Source organism: Hyperolius riggenbachi, chromosome 7, assembly GCF_040937935.1.
Source record: "Hyperolius riggenbachi isolate aHypRig1 chromosome 7, aHypRig1.pri, whole genome shotgun sequence".
In the NCBI taxonomy this organism is placed as follows: domain Eukaryota; kingdom Metazoa; phylum Chordata; class Amphibia; order Anura; family Hyperoliidae; genus Hyperolius; species Hyperolius riggenbachi.
The window spans coordinates 27,045,563-27,062,277 of record NC_090652.1 but is presented as its reverse complement, the minus strand read 5'-3'; the positions used below and the strand labels follow the sequence as shown (position 1 = coordinate 27,062,277).

The 16,715-nt window shown below is 46.8% G+C and overlaps 1 protein-coding gene across 1 annotated transcript in view; it reads left to right on the top strand.

Moving 5' to 3' along the window:
* LOC137524188 (leukosialin-like) overlaps positions 1–16,091 on the top strand; it is a 36,006-nt gene extending 19,915 nt beyond the window's left edge. The window contains exons 2-3 of the mRNA XM_068243774.1: positions 4,166–4,220; positions 14,405–16,091. Coding sequence (XP_068099875.1) covers positions 14,486–15,634 — 1,149 coding nt within the window. The 5' untranslated portion in view covers positions 4,166–4,220; positions 14,405–14,485 and the 3' untranslated portion in view covers positions 15,635–16,091. The remainder of the gene's footprint in view (positions 1–4,165; positions 4,221–14,404) is intronic.
* Positions 16,092–16,715: the final 624 nt, after the last annotated feature.

Below are 16,715 nucleotides of genomic sequence, written 5' to 3'. Positions count from 1 at the left end.
CGATTCACTAAGATTATCTCCTGTCTTTAATAACTCTTCTAGAGTTATCACCATGGTGATAAGGCATGTAGTATTCTGGAAACATTTTACCTCAGGCAAACCTAAAGTTTACTCTTCTGTCTTTAAGTTAACTCTTCAATCCTTAAAATAACTCCAGAGTTAAAGACAGGCTGTTAATTAACTGCGTATGAAAATAACTACAGAGGAGGTAAATTAACTACAGAGGAGGTAACTTAAGGAATGAAGAGATAAGATAACTCTCTCACTGTGTGGAGGTAAGTTTTCTCTTGCCTTATTATCTCCAGCATGATCTTAGTGAATTGAGGCCTCTGTCTTTAACTCTGGAGTTATTTTAAGGATTGAAGAGTTAACTTAAAGACAGAAGAGGTAACTTTAGGTTTGCCTGGGGTAAAATGTTTCCTGAATAGGACATGCCTCATCACCATGGTGATAACTCTAGAAACGTTATTAAAGACAGGAGATAAGCTTAGTGAATTGAGGCCATTATAGTGTACACAGGCCCGCCATCAGGGGGGGACATCCGTGACTCCCGTCACGGGCCCGGGCCTGCAGGGGGGCCCCATCCCCGCCGCGGCCCTAGCGGGTGCCGCCCGACCGCCGCTCAACCTCCCCTGGCCGCTGCTCCCTCCCTCCATCCATCCCTCTAGCCGCCGCCTCCGCCGCCGCGTCAGACCTCGATCAGGCGGCGACAATAGTGCGGGCGCTAGGACCCAGCGCCCGCACTGATATGCGGAAGTGACGTCACTTCCGCATATAGAGCGGGTGCGTCCAGCGCCCGCTCTTACTGGTCGGGTCGCCGCTGATCTTGAGGTCTGACGCTGCTGGCAGCCTGGCAAGGTAGGGGAAGTGGCGGCTGGGGGGGGCCTCCCTGTCACTCACTCACTCACTAGCTAAAGGGCCTCCCTGTCACTCACTCACTAGCTAAAGGGCCTACCTGTCACTCACTCCCTAGCTAAAGGGCCTACCTGTCACTCACTCACTGCCTAATGGGGCTCCCTGTCACTCACTCACTAGCTAAAGGGCCTCCCTGTCACTCACTCCCTAGCTAAAGGGCCTCCCTGTCACTCACTCACTGCCTAATGGGGCTCCCTGTCACTCACTCACTAGCTAAAGGGGCTCCCTGTCACTCACTCACTTGCTAAAGGGCCTCCCTGTCACTCACTCACTAGCTAAAGGGCCTCCCTGTCACTCACTCACTTGCTAAAGGGGCTCCCTGTCACTCACTCACTAGCTAAAGGGCCTCCCTGTCACTCACTCACTAGCTAAAGGGGCTCCCTGTCACTCACTCACTAGCTAAAGGGTCTCCCTGTCACTCACTCACTTGCTAAAGGGGCTCCCTGTCACTCACTCACTAGCTAAAGGGCCTCCCTGTCACTCACTCACTAGCTAAAGGGGCTCCCTGTCACTCACTCACTAGCTAAAGGGGCTCCCTGGCACTCACTCCCTAAAGGGGCTCCCTGTCACTCACTAGCTAAAGGGGCTCCCTTTCACTCACTCACTAGCTAAAGGGGCTCCCTGTCACTCACTAGCTAAAGGGGCTCCCTTTCACTCACTCACTAGCTAAAGGGGCTCCCTGTCACTCACTCACTAGCTAAAGGGGCTCCCTGTCACTCACTCACTAGCTAAAGGGGCTCCCTGTCACTCACTCACTAGCTAAAGGGCCTCCCTGTCACTCACTCACTAGCTAAAGGGGCTCCCTGTCACTCACTCACTAGCTAAAGGGGCTCCCTGTCACTCACTCACTAGCTAAAGGGGCTCCCTGTCACTCACTCACTAGCTGAAGGGGCTCCCTGTCACTCACTCACTCCCTAAAGGGGCTCCCTGTCACTCACTCACTCACTCCCTAAAGGGCCTCCCTGTCACTCACTCACTAGCTAAAGGGGCTCCCTGTCACTCACTCACTCGCTAAAGGGGCTCCCTGTCACTCACTCACTCACTCACTCCCTAAAGGGCCTCCCTGTCACTCACTCACTAGCTAAAGGGGCTCCCTGTCTCTCACTCACTAGCTAAAGGGGCTCCCTGTCACTCACTCACTCCCTAAAGGGGCTCCCTGTCACTCACTCCCTAAAGGGGCTCCCTGTCACTCGCTCACTAGCTAAAGGGGCTCCCTGTCACTCACTCCCTCCCTAAAGGGGCTCCCTGTCACTCACTCACTACCTAAAAGGGCTCCATGTCACTCACTACCTAACCTGGGGGTCCCTGTCAGAATCCAGGTGAGAGGTGTCTACCATAATAAGGGGGCATTCTGCCTATTTATGTGAAATGCTGTCTATTTATGTGCCTCATGTCTGCTGAATTTGTCTTGTTGGGGGCCTAATGATTAAATTTTTACTTGTTGGGGGCCTCATGATTTGTTGGGAGCCTCATTGCCTCAAGATTGCTGAATTTGTCTTGTTGGGGGCCTCATGATTTGTTGGGGACCTCATGATTTGTTGGGGCCTCATGATTGCTGAATTTGTCTTGTTGGGGGTCTCACGATTGCTGAATTTATCTTGTTGGGGGCCTCATGATTGCTGAATTTGTCTTGTTGGGGGACTCATGATTGCTGAATTTGTCTTGTTGGGGGTCACATGATTGCTAACTGCGAGACTATGGGAAAAGCTGAATCATTACCATATGAGACAATAGCATTAAACCTACTTTTTTAGTTTTTTTAAACAGAAAATAAAACTGGGAGGTTCTAAAAAAATGATGGAGCACTTCCTCCTTCCGGCTTGAAGGAGGAAGTGCTCGATATCGAGGCTTGCAACGCGTCCATTCGGAAACTTGCACCTCGTTGAAACGCTGGGCGGAGAGCGGCGGTCTGGGTAATTAACCCCGCCGCATCTAGCCGCTCAGCTGTGGCAATTAGAGCTAACTTGAATCACGAGTATCCACCGTGGTTATTCGTGATTAATTTGTGGACAGCAAGCCTCCAACTAGCTCTGCCAACATGTAATGGCTACGCACATTTCTCAGTTTGGGGGGGGGGGCCCGGACTGATGATTTGTGAGGGGCCCCAAAATTTCTGATGGCGGCCCTGAGTGTACATAACACATGTTGCGCATGTTGCGCTGTGTTGTGCGCAATGCACGGCACATTGCGCCTCTAGGTACACATATTATATATTACCTCACGTCTTGTTTCCTCCCTATTCCTTTAGATTGTATGCTTGCAAGTAGTGATGAGCGCAGATTTCGCATAAACATAGTTTCACATCATAATTTGCAGTTACAATACGAAATCGTTATGCAAAATTTGGGGTAAAATCTTAATTAATTTAGTTTGTAAATTTAATCAGGAAACGCAATTTTGCGTAATGTTCACATCATTTTATGCCGAATTTAGCGGTTAATAGTCATTTTTCAAAACAGACCTTGTAGTTTTTGAGAAAATCGATTTTAAAAATGCAAATGAAAATTATTTTTAAACTGTCATTTTTTTAAAAAAACTTTGCATTTTTCCAAATCGATTTTCTCAAAAACTTCTAAGTGTTTTTGAATAATTATTGTTCCTACTCTTCTCCTTAACATACATAGCAATTTTGTTGACAATAGAATGTACGGGGGTTTTGCCATGAACCACTAAAATGGGCATAAAATGACGCGGAATTACAAATGAATTACATGAAATCAGTTGAATGTCCAAATTGTAATTATGTATGGCCGTAATTGCGAAAATGTATGCGAAATTTTGCATAATCATAATTAGCAGTTTATAATCATTTACTTTCAAGGGCACTGCTCTTTCACCCTTTTGTGTCTTGTAGGTTGCTTTACGTGCTGTTAGTCATGCTACATTTATCACTGTAATTACTATGGTTTCTACCAATTCTGTATTATTTACAGACGTCTATATTTTGTGCATACTATTGTCTCTGTGGTTTTATGTACCCCGTTTGCTGTGTTTGCTTTATCCCATTAATTATCTCTCCGGAGGTGAAAAATAAGTAAAGTGAGATAAATTCTGAAATATATTGTTGGAATCAACCCCTTTATCACCACAGGGAAGTAAAAGGCTTCTCAGTGAATCTTTGCTGCTCTAGGCAGCTGCCTACATTGCCTTTCCTTTCCACCAATCCAGCAATGGTGAATAGGAATGCCAGAATTAGATGTTTTGTGTCCATGTTCTCCGGATAACGCTCTCTGTTCTCTTCTTTGTGCAGGGTGCCTGCTAACTAGGATCACCTTCATTCTTCATCCCAGGAGTCCTAAATACCGGTAAGAGGAATACATCTGTATGATGCGGACTGCTCAAATTGTAGAGTACATCGATCTGATGATGAGATGACTGAATAGAGATCGATGCCAGGTGTGCTGGATTAGTTACAATCTCCAGTGAAAAAAGTAGGCAGTTAAAATTTGACAGAACCGACAGGTTTTGGGCCAGTCCATCTCCTCATGGGGGATTCTCTGGGTTTTCTTTGTTTTCAACAGCATTTCCTGAACAGCAGTTGCAAAGTTTAACTGACAAAATAGTGTGCAAGTGATTAGGTAGGTTGGCTGGTATTTTACTGGAAATGCTGTTGAAAACAAAGAAAACCTTGAGAATCCCCCATGACTGGCCCAAAACCTGTCGGTTCTGTCAGATTTTAACTGCCTACTCTTTTCATGATAGTGGTCCTTTAAAGTGAACCTCCAGACTAAAAATCGACTCAGCAGCACTGAAAAGGCCTGGTGTTTCTTTAACAGTTTCACAGCATCAGAACTTTGTTTCTCTTATACAAGCCTCATTTTTAGCTGCACAGAAGAAAACTGCCCGGGCATTTTTCCCCTGATGCTGTGCAAAGCATGATGGGATTTCTGATGTTGTTGCTCTCGTTCTGCTGTTTTGGTGCAAAATGTTTTTTCTTACATTTTGAATTTGACATTTGAAGCCTAGCGCATGCAGCTGGGAGGGGTGATCAGGACACAGGACAGTTGGAACTGTGTCTCCTGCTCCCTGTCACCTCCTTTCAACCAAAAAGATGGCTGCCCCCATGACAAAGATGGCTGCCCCCATGAATCACAAACATTTGCCTGTTCTTTTAAAACAGGGTGGGTAAAGACGCAGATGCGGCCGCGATGTTCCTTATCAATCGAGCCGCTGATGCGGCTCGATTGATAAGATCTGACAGGACGGATCTCCCCACCGCCGATTCACTGCTCGCTCCCCGCAAGGGGACAATGGCAGGGAATCGAGCGGAAGATAAGCGGCGCCGGCGGGGACGAGCGGGAATCGAATCCGGCGCACGTGCGGCGAGCGGGGACGCGCGGGGACATGGAAGATGCGATCCGGCGGATCACCGCCTCATCTACAGGTGTAGACCTATCTATTCTAATTAACATAACTAATGTAACTTAATGACAGCATGTTTGTTTAGGCTGAAGTTCCCCTTTAAAGAGAACCGGAACTGAAAATAAAAAGTCAAAATAACCATACACAGGTCATACTTACCTCCTATGTAGTCTACTCCTCAATCTCTTTCTCCTCTCCTGCATTTGTCCACTGTGATCAATGGAATTGTCCGTCCTCCATTTTAAAAATGGCCATTCCTCCTAACAGCTTCCTGGTCAGCACACTGTTAAACTGTAATATCATCCACTTGAGCCATAGGGAAACATGGACATTACCTTGCACATTCAGTTGTAACTGACAGCTGCTGATATATAACTGACAGCAACTGGTATATTTCAGTTCTGACAAAATATTATCAGAACTGAAAGGGATCACTGTAAGAAGAAAGGTTCCCTTTAAAGTATTAGCCACCCCTAGGATATAGCATTAAATAGAAAACAAAAAAGGGGTAGGGTTTATTGGCTCAGTCCAGATCTCAATAGATCAGTGGTATAAAAAATAACATTTATTTAGCATCTATAAAAGTCAGGTACATCAACATTAATAAAGCACAAGTTTTGACATCATGTTGATATGTAGACAGTACAATATGCAGCCTATGTGATCTGCTATGCGTGGCCGGGCCGAGGCAGAGAGGCTCCAGCCTCAGGGCGCAGTGCAGGAGGGGGCGCCCAACTCACTCAGCTATCATTCCCCTATTGTGTTTGAAGCAGAGAGAAATAAGAAAAGGGGATACATGGCAGTGACTGCAAGCCAGATAACTAGAGATTAAGGTGTTGTGGGGGTTGGGAGCCCTGGGGCGCCTCTTAGTCTAATCAGTGTGTGACGGCTGGGGTGGGAGTAATGGAGGGGCGCACTTTGGTTTCTCAGGTGCTGGAGGACCTTGTCCCGGCTCTGCTGCTATGTGATCTACAATGTGCAGGTCCTGTGATCTACAATAAGCTGAAAAAAACACAAGAAAAGCTCTCCACAGGCAGAAACCTGGGTTTCAAAATGTACTCGAGCAATTGACAACACCCGGCCTGAGGGAAAGCATAACCTCTGACACGATGGGCCTGATGTACAACCTCTAGGTACATTTTCTGCGCAGGCACCATGTGGCAATTTTACTGGTAGTAGCGCCAGGGGTGTGCGAGCATTTTTCAGTTAGCAACCCTCGCTTTACTGGCATAACACACACGTTGCTACGGTAAAGCGTGGTACGCTACTTATGCAAGTAGGATTCCACGTTACTATAGCAGTGTGTGCGTTACCATGGCAAATATACAGACTATTCATGCATCTGACCCATAGGGCTTGATTCACGAAGACAATTAGCATGCCTTATTCGAGTTAACATGCCTTATCAGAGATAACACGCCTTATCAAAGTTAAAGAGACCCTGTAACAAAAAAAAGTTCCCCTGGGGGGTACTCACCTCGGGAGGGGGAAGCCTCAGGGTCCCAATGAGGCTTCCCCCTCCCCTGTAGCTGCAGGCAGTCCAGCGCTGGCTCCCCCGAAGTGTCCGGCAATCCTCCCTCGACAAGCCTGATAAGCGCTTATTTGTTTACTTTCCCTGCGGGTGCGCTGTTGCGGCTCTCCGCACAGAGATAGGCGAAAATTGCCGATCTCTGTCGGGTCCACTCTACTGCGCAGGGGCAGGAGACTTGCGCCTGCGCAGTAGAGCGGCCCAACAGCGATCGGCTATTTCCGCCTATCTCCTAGCAGAGAGCCGATACTGCGCCTGTGCTGGAGCCGGGAAGGTAAATATTTACATCCCCGCTGTTCGGGGAGCTTTATCACCGCCGCCGTGGGACTGAGGAGGACGGGGGAAGCCTCAATAGGATCCAGAGGCTTTTTTCGTTACAGGTTTTCTTTAACAATCCTTATCAGAGTAGCATAGTGAGCGCTACGAACCCGCAGGGGCTCAGGGCAGGATGAGTGGAGCTCTCGTCATTGCCAATTTGCAGGCATAAGTTCGTAGCACTCGCTATGCTACTCTGATAAGGCTGGTTAACTTTGATAAGGCGTGTTATATCTGATAAGACATGTTTACTCGGATAAGGCAGGCTATTTGTCTTAGTGAATCAAGCCCATAGTGTGTTGTGATTGCTCAATTGCATTTTAAAACGTTTTTGACCGCGGCGCGCCTCTTTCTTGTGCTGCAGTCCAGTTTGGGTGAACTTGTGCCCCCTCCGGCCACAGCTTTGTGCTGACAGGAGTGGCACCTGATGTGGTGCGATGTGTGGTGTGTTTTGAGATGCTGCTGTAAAGAGGTATGCATGAGTTATCGTAGCCTTTCTGTCAGCTTCAATCAATTTGGCCATTCTACAGTGATATCTTCTATTTATGCATTTCTCCCTGCAGAACTGCTTCTCACCGGAGGTAGTTCATTTTTCTCATCATTCTGTACAATCTACAGAGACGGTTTTGTTACACATTTACTTAAGTCAGCCCGTGTTGCAATCTTAACCATGCCTTAGTCAAAATCTCATTCCCCCATTGTGGCGTTTGAAAGAAAGGTAACTGAGGCTCCTGAACTGCACAGTTTTTATCAGAACGCAGCTGACACATGATTGGATGATTAGATACATGTATAAATAAGCAGGTTTGAACAATAACAACAATGAAACATTTGCAAAGCATTTTTCTCCCTGAGGAACTACAGCTCATAGGCTTGTCTCAGATCAGTACATAGTGATCTGTACAGGGGAAAATGTTATGTGATCATAAATGCCAGACTAAACAGGTGGCCTTTCAGGTTTGATTTAAATGTGCCCAGGGTTGGAGCTGTATTGATTAAGTTTGGCAAGGCATTCCACAGGGTAGGGGCAGCATGACAGAAAGCTCTGGCTCCAAAGGTTTTTAGTTGGACTGATGCAGTTGTAACAAATTTTTCAGGTATCCAGGGCTTAGGTCGTGTAGGGATTTGGATGTTAGCGTGCCAATTTTTAAAAGGATTCTCCATTTTATGGGTAACCAGTGTAGTGAGCAAAGGATTGGTATTATGTGCATGGGCGTCCGCAGAAAATTTTCCAGGGGGGGGCAAAAAGTGGGGAGCGAAAAGCCGCAAATCTGGGTTGGTGTAAAATGGAGCTACGGCCGAAAAATGGGTGTGGTCATGAACCAGAATGTGGGTGTGGTCGTGGGTGGAGACAAGTTTACATGAACTAAGCAATGGTGGGACATTAGATTAGGACAGTGGTGGCGAACCTTTTGGAGGTCGAGTGTCCAAACTGCAAAGTCACTTTACTATCACAAAGTGCCAACAGCAATTTAAACTAAATACAAACGTTTTAACTCATACATGAACATTATGGAAAATTAAGTTGAAAATAAACTGTGAAGATAAACAATTTCATCCATCGTACTCCTGAAAAAATTATTCATTTTTTTTAGAACCTCCCAGTTTCATTTTATGTTTTAAAAAGCGGAAAAAGTAGGTTTAATGCTATTGTCTCATATGATGATGATTCAGCTTTTTCTATAGTCTCGCAGTTAGCAATCATGTGACCCCCAACAAGACAAATTCAGCAATCATGAGGCCCCCCCCCCCATCAAGACAAATTCAGCAATTATGAGGCCCCCAACATGACCAACTCAGCAATCATGAGGCCCCCAACAAGACAAATTCAGCAATCTTGTGGCCCCCAACAAATCATGAGGCCCCCAACAAGACAAAGTCAGTAACCATGAAGCCCGCAACAAGACAAATTCAGCAGTCATGAGGCACATAAATAGACAGCTTTTCACATAAATAGGCAGAATGTCCCCTTAATATGTAGACACCTCTCACCTGGCAGCAGTTCCCCAAAATACACTCAATCTGACAGCAGTGGCTCCCCAAAAATAGGTAGCCCCAGGTCTATAGGTGTCCCCAGAATAGGTGGCCAGCGGTATAGATGTCCCCAGAACTGGTAGCCAGGGGTAGAGATGTCCCCAGAACAAGTAGCCAGGGGTATATGTGCCCAGTATATGTAGGCAGGGGTATATGTGCCCAGTATATGTAGGCAGGGGTATATGTGCCCAGTATATGTAGGCAGGGGTATATGTCCCCAGTATATGTAGGCAGGGGTATATGTCCCCAGTATATGTAGGCAGGGGTATATGTCCCAGTATATGTAGCCAGGGGGATATGTCCCAGTATATGTAGGCAGGGGGTATATGTCCCAGTATATGTAGGCAGGGGGTATATGTCCCAGTATATGTAGCCAGGGGGATATGTCCCAGTATATGTAGGCAGGGGTATATGTCCCCAGAAAAAGTAGCCAGGGGGATATGTCCCAGTATATGTAGGCAGGGGGTATATGTCCCAGTATATGTAGGTAGGGGGTATATGTCCCAGTATATGTAGCCAGGGGGATATGTCCCAGTATATGTAGGCAGGGGTATATGTCCCAGTATATGTAGGCAGGGGGTATATGGCCCAGTATATGTAGCCAGGGGGTATATGTCCCAGTATATGTAGCCAGGGGGATATGTCCCAGTATATGTAGGCAGGGGTATATGTCCCCAGAAAAAGTAGCCAGGGGGATATGTCCCAGTATATGTAGGCAGGGGTATATGTCCCAGTATATGTAGGCAGGGGTATATGTCCCATTATATGTAGCCAGGGGGATATGTCCCAGTATATGTAGCCAGGGGGATATGTCCCAGTATATGTAGCCAGGGGGATATGTCCCCAGAAAAGGTGGCCATGTGTGCCCCAGCAGGAGGGGAGCAGCGCAGAGAAGAGGGAGAGCTATGGGCACTCACCTTAGGGGGCTCTCCCTCCCTCTCTCGCTCTCCCCTCCGGAGTCCGGAATGAAGTGTGCAGCGGCTGGGCAGTGGGCGGAACTTACCTCCTCTCGTCGCACGCGCCGGATGGATTAGCCGCTACTCTGGTCTGATCCAGACCAGAGTGCGGCACCAGAACTTCCGGCGCAGGAGCGAGAGGAGGTAAGTTCCGCCCGCTGCCCAGCCGCTGCACACTTCATTCCGGAGAGGCAGCGAGGGAGAGAGAGCCCCCTAAGGTGAGGGAAGGGGGGGGGAGACGTCCGCCCTTCCCCACTGTGCCCATAGATCTCTCTCTTCTCTGCGCTGTTCCTCTCCTTCTGGCTGCACGGGCAAGCGGCCAGGGGGGGGGGGGGGGCAGCGGGCGGCCAGGCTCGAGCAGATGCCCGGTTTTGCCATATGTGCGGACGCCCATGCTTATGTGGCAATGGCGGGGTTGGCTTGCCAAAGTGGACCCTGTATGTATTTAGAGAGATAGCCTGTCTTATTCCCTCTCATCTGTAACTAATCACAGCTGTAATTTGATCTCTCAGCTGCGTCAGCTGGCTGCCTCGGCAGAGCAACTAGTTTGTAAACACAGATGTTAACCCTATGTCTGCTTCCATGAAAGCAGGAGGTAGACACACTGCAGCTTTATTGCAGGATTTGTGTCACATGTAACAAAGAAATGTTTTTATCTTTAAAGGTTACTATGCTGTTGCTTATATTTTAGAGCATAGAGAAAGTTTTGAGTTCAGGTCCGCTTTTTCCTGATAAAGTGCTTAGTGAGTGTGTCTTACATACACCGGTTTAAGATGTAGGTCTTAGATCGCTATCTCGTTCTGTAACATCTGCCCCTCCCGATTTCTTGCTAACTGACTTTTATGCATCAGGAAGTTGCTAAAGTCTGTGGTACCGGCCAGCTGCGGTGACAGAGGCTTGTTGGGAAAGCACATAGCAAGGAAATACAGTCAAAAGAATACTTTGAAAATGTTCAGTGTAAACAAACAGGTGAAATTTATCTCCCCCTCTGTCATACACGTCTTTAGTAATGTAAATTGTCTCGCTCTGACCCAATAGTGTGATCCGATACTCAAAGTACTGCGTGTTACATTGTGGTGTGTTTTTTATCTATGCACTATGAAAAAGGGGGGAAAGAGTAAGAGAGGGTGTGACTGGAGATTGGTTGGGGTATGACCGGGGTGTGGTGAAGGTGTGGCTGGAGGTGTGGTGGGTGTGACTGGAGCTGTGAGGAGGTTTGAGGGTGTGACTGGAGATTGGTTGGGGTATGACAGGTGGTGTGGTGAAGGTGTGGCTGGAGGTGTGGTGGGTGTGACGGGAGCTGTGCTGAGGTTAGAGAGTGTGACTGGACATTGGTTGGGGTGTGACAGGTGGTGTGGTGAAGGTGTGGCTGGATGTGTAGTGGGTGTGACTGGAGCTGTGGTGAAGTGAGAGGGTGTGACTGGACATTGGTTGGGGTATGACAGGTGGTGTGGTGAAGGTGTGGCTGGAGGTGTGGTGGGTGTGACTGGAGCTGTGCTGAGGTTAGAGGGTGTGACTGGAGATTGGTTGAGGTGTGACTGGTGGTGTGGTGAAGGTGTGGCTGGATGTGTAGTGGGTGTGACTGGAGCTGTGGTGAAGTGAGAGGGTGTGACTGGACATTGGTTGGGGTATGACAGGTGGTGTGGTGAAGGTGTGAGTGGAGTTGTGGTCGGTGTGACTGGAGCTGTGCTGAGGTTAGAGGGTGTGACTGGACATTGGTTGGGGTACGACAGGTGGTGTGGTTAAGGTGTAGCTGGAGGTTTGGCGGGTGTGACTGGAGTTTGAGGTGACTGGAGCTGTGGTTAGGCTTGAGGGTTTGACTGAAGATTGGTTGGGGTGTGACTGGTGGTGTGGTGAAGGTGTGGTGGGTGTGACTGGAGATTGGTTGGGCAGGGAGTGTGGTGAAGGTGTGGCTGGAGGTGTGGTGGGTGAGATTGGTTGGGTATGACAAGTGGTGTGGTGAAGGTGTGACAGGAGCTGTAGTGAGGTTTGAGAGTTGACTGGACAGCACTCAGGGGCCCTGGGGAAAATGCCCAGGCTGGCCCTATGGTAGCGCCGGTCCTGAATATGACGGTTTGGTAAGGGTGTCACCGAAGACATGACAGGTTAGATGCTGATGGTGAGGCAGGTGCGTAATTATAACAGCAAAAAAGTATGCGCTCAGGATACAAGGTTTACACTTGATGGTTCGCGTAATGAAAGTAGTGTGATACAATACAATGAATTAAAAGATAATATACGCGCCCTCTGTCTCAAAAACATAGGAGTATACAGTCCCAACCTAGTAACCGAAAAGTCCTCAGACAGGTTCCTCAGATTCAACTGTAGTCCAGAATAACCGGCTCCTTAGTTCAGGACAATCATCTCAACATGTAAAGAATAAAGAAAGGCTCATAGCATAATACTGCTTTACATCCGGTCACTCCCTCACCAAGATGTTACCACCGTGTGTTGTTATAAGGGTCACCTTTCAATCACCTGTGCCAAGACACAACCCCCTATGTGCCCGCACTCACCCCAGCTTTCCTCCCAAATCTCCGGAGGCGGGATTGATCACACATGGGGGTACACACCAGAAAACTCCTTATTCCAGTCAAATGGCGAGATTTCCACTGTTACTGCAACTCAAAGCACACCAGTATAGTGTAAAACTGTATATTTATTTTAAAAGATAAAAAGTTGTGCACTCACAAGCGTAAGAGTAAATCAGGCATGTAACATTGACAGCGCTAGTCCCCGGGAGCCCCTGATGAGTCACTTGTGACGAAATGCATAGGGCGGAGCAGTAGTACAGGAGACCGGAAGTGGACGCTGGAGACACGAGTGTAGCTCTGAACGGGCGAGGAGGAATCTGATGCGGTATCCGCAGAGCGGTCACCCGGGGACTAGCGCTGTCAATGTTACATGCCTGATTTACTCTTACGCTTGTGAGTGCACAACTTTTTATCTTTTAAAATAAATATACAGTTTTACACTATACTGGTGTGCTTTGAGTTGCAGTAACAGTGGAAATCTCGCCATTTGACTGGAATAAGGAGTTTTCTGGTGTGTACCCCCATGTGTGATCAATCCCGCCTCCGGAGATTTGGGAGGAAAGCTGGGGTGAGTGCGGGCACATAGGGGGTTGTGTCTTGGCACAGGTGATTGAAAGGTGACCCTTATAACAACACACGGTGGTAACATCTTGGTGAGGGAGTGACCGGATGTAAAGCAGTATTATGCTATGAGCCTTTCTTTATTCTTTACATGTTGAGATGATTGTCCTGAACTAAGGAGCCGGTTATTCTGGACTACAGTTGAATCTGAGGAACCTGTCTGAGGACTTTTCGGTTACTAGGTTGGGACTGTATATTCCTATGTTTTTGAGACAGAGGGCGCGTATATTATCTTTTAATACAGGTGCGTAATTATGTAGGTAGGTGGTAGGTTATTAAGATGTGCCCATGATGTGTGCCTAGAAGTTTAGACGGGGTGCGGATGAGTGTGAGTCGGAGTTGGTGTCCCAAATATTTTTGCAGAAAGGATTTGGGGTGTGCTATCCAGGGACGGTTCTAGACTTTTTGCTGCCCAAGGCAAACTTGTGAGGATTCCCCCACCCCCCACCCCATTTTGGAATAATCACACAGCACTCGACAATTGAATCAGCTTAATTTAATGTTCTCATATGACATGCTGCAGCTCAACACAATAACACACTGGCTGGCTGGCTGCGAGTCTATGACAAACTAACTGCTCACCCTCAGCCAGTCAGCCGTCCTCCATTCCTCCTCAGTCAGGATAGAAGTGCCACCCCCTCCCTTCTGCTGAGTAAATCAAATAAAACCCTGTAGCTCTCCTGCCGTCAGTGACAGGTGACTACACCACACGCTCCAGAGTCCAGGCTCTGTCCTCCATGTCTTGATAGATGGGGCAATCCTGATGCTAGGAAGCTAAGTCCATGTACTACTGCTCTGTCTGGGGTGGGGGTGAAGCAGAGAGAGGCCACCTATTATTGCTGTGGGGGAGGGGGGGAGCAGAGAGAGGGCATCCATTGCTGCGGAGGGGGGGGGAGGGGGCAGGGAGAGCCTACCTATTGCTGATGGGGTCCCTTTTTAAATTTGAGCACCGCCCCATTAAGGATCCCCTGTATGGCCCTGTATGGAACATGTATTTCCCTAGTGTATGGCTAAGCAGCCTGGTATATACTTGTGCATATTGTAAAAATATAAATAAATGGCTAAAACTACCAGTACTGTATGTTCCCATCAAGAAACAACAAATATTTCACTTCTGTTCATGTCTTCTCCCAATCCAGGTCCTTCTGTGTGATCAGGTCTCTTCGTGGTGGAAAAAACCCCCGAAAAGGCAAGATCTGAGAGAAGACTCAAAAGACATCATGATGGGAAAGTTTGTTCTGATCGGAACGATGCTCCTCTTGTCTGTGGTATTATCAAGATCCATGGACATTACCTCTCCATCACCCCAAATTCAGGAGCTTACAACTTTAGTTATAGAGGAAACTGCAACTCTACCATCAGTTGGAAAATTAGAATCTGAAGTTTCAGATCGGGTTGAACTTTCATCTGTTGGTCCTTCATCAATCAAACAAATAGATTTGTCTAGTATGGATAAGTTGGAACCATCATCCAGTGTTTCTCTAGCTTTGGAATCCGAAACCTCTGCCCCGATTACTGGAGACGTTATGACCTCTAAGGCAACAGATGAACTGCTGACCTCTCATAATGTAGGACATCCTTCAGATATTTTGGCCTCAGTTAGTTCTGATCAGGAAAATTCTACTGTTATGGATAGCTCAATGACCGTACTACCTCGTGCACGGATAGTCGAGCCATCTACAGCTTCAGCCAACTCCACTTTATTATCCACAACCACAAAGGATGACCCAGGACTGCCCGCAGATGACTTCATTGCTACCACACTTTCAAGTACCCAAGCTGGGACTGACCATGGACCTCATGGAGGTGGTGAAATGGATGATACCGATCACCGGAAAGTTACGTCCAAACCACGTGATCTCACAACTTCACGCTACACTGCATCCCCAAATAAACCCGATAAGGGTGCTACACCAAAAGATAAAAATACAGGCAAAATTATACTGATAGCGGTCATCACTGTCATTTTAATCTTGCTTTTGGTAACCATAGTCTTCCTAATGATAAGGAAGAAGAAGAGAAGTGGCTCATTTCGCACAAATAGTAGAAAAGGCGCCAGGGACGATGTGTGGGCAGGACAGGTACCCGAGCTGGGAGATGGAAAAGCAACGCAAGACTCCACTATGGTTGAAAACGGCACAGCTGGGACCAAATCAGAACCTCCACAGGAGCAAGAAATGGTGACGTTCGTCAGTGGGGAGAAGACAATGGATTCGGTGGAGGAGGCAAATGAGTTAGAAGCTGGACGTAAGGTTGAAGCCAACGGAGGAGAAACACCAGACAAAGAAACCACCCCACTGCTGGCAGAAGAGTCACAAACTCCACAACAACCGGATGGTGAAGAAGACCAGTTGCCTCCTCCTATCTAAAAAGAACATTTAGGAAGGAAGGTTTAGGAATAGTGTAGCCTCACAGGTTTGTCGTTTTTATACCTAGGTAACACTCAGGGGTCCATAAGTAATTCACTTTTTCTCCTGAGTTTTCTCCTAGCAGACAATTTTTCATCTTCAATTTAAAATATTTTTTCCGCACTTTGCAAAAAGTTCCAAAAAGTATTTGAAATAGTACTGTCAAAATTATTTTTAGTATTTTCTTGCTTGCTGCGGGTTTAAAAGGCATTTTATAGACAAGTTTAAAAATATCACCTGGAGAAAACTTAGGAGAAAAAGGTTCATTGCATATGGCCCAGGATGTGAGGCAGATACAATACAATACAATAACACACAGGTCTTTATTCAATACACTTTTTCTCCTGAGTTTTCTCCAAGGAGATCATTTTTTATCTTGTGTCTACAATAACTTTTTAGCACTGTAATGCAACTGAAAAAGCACCAAACAGTATGTGAAAAGGTACTGTTAAAATTATTATACAATATGTTTTTGCTTGTTTGCAGCTTTAAAGGCATTTTATTAAAAATTTTGGAGAAAAATACTCAAAAAAAATTTGACAGTACCTTTTCACCTACAGTACTTTTTTTGGTACCTTTTCAATTGCAAAGCACCGGAAAGTTATTTTAGAAAGAAGTTTAACAGTTATCTCCTAGGAGAGAATTCAGGAGAGAAATGTGATTGCATATTGGGCCACAGTGTACTATTCTGATGCAAGGTGTATTCTATTTATGTATTAGGCAAAAATAATATTTAGTATAGACATACAGCATCGTGAGTTATTGCTCTTTGTTTCAAGTGCTCTGACTATTCAGGAAAAAAACACACTTACATACCTGGAAATAAATGGATTAACGTTCTTTCATTGTTGTAGCTAGTTACCATTGGTTGTTGGATTGTGTTGTTGTTGCTGCTTACACAATAGGAAGTGAAACCCTGTATCTGTAGTAATCTCCTGGAGACATCTATAGCCCTCATCAAAGAGACCCTGTAACAAAAAAAAACAACCTCTGGGGGATACTTACCTCAGGAGGGAGAAGCCCCAGGGTCCCCATGAGGCTT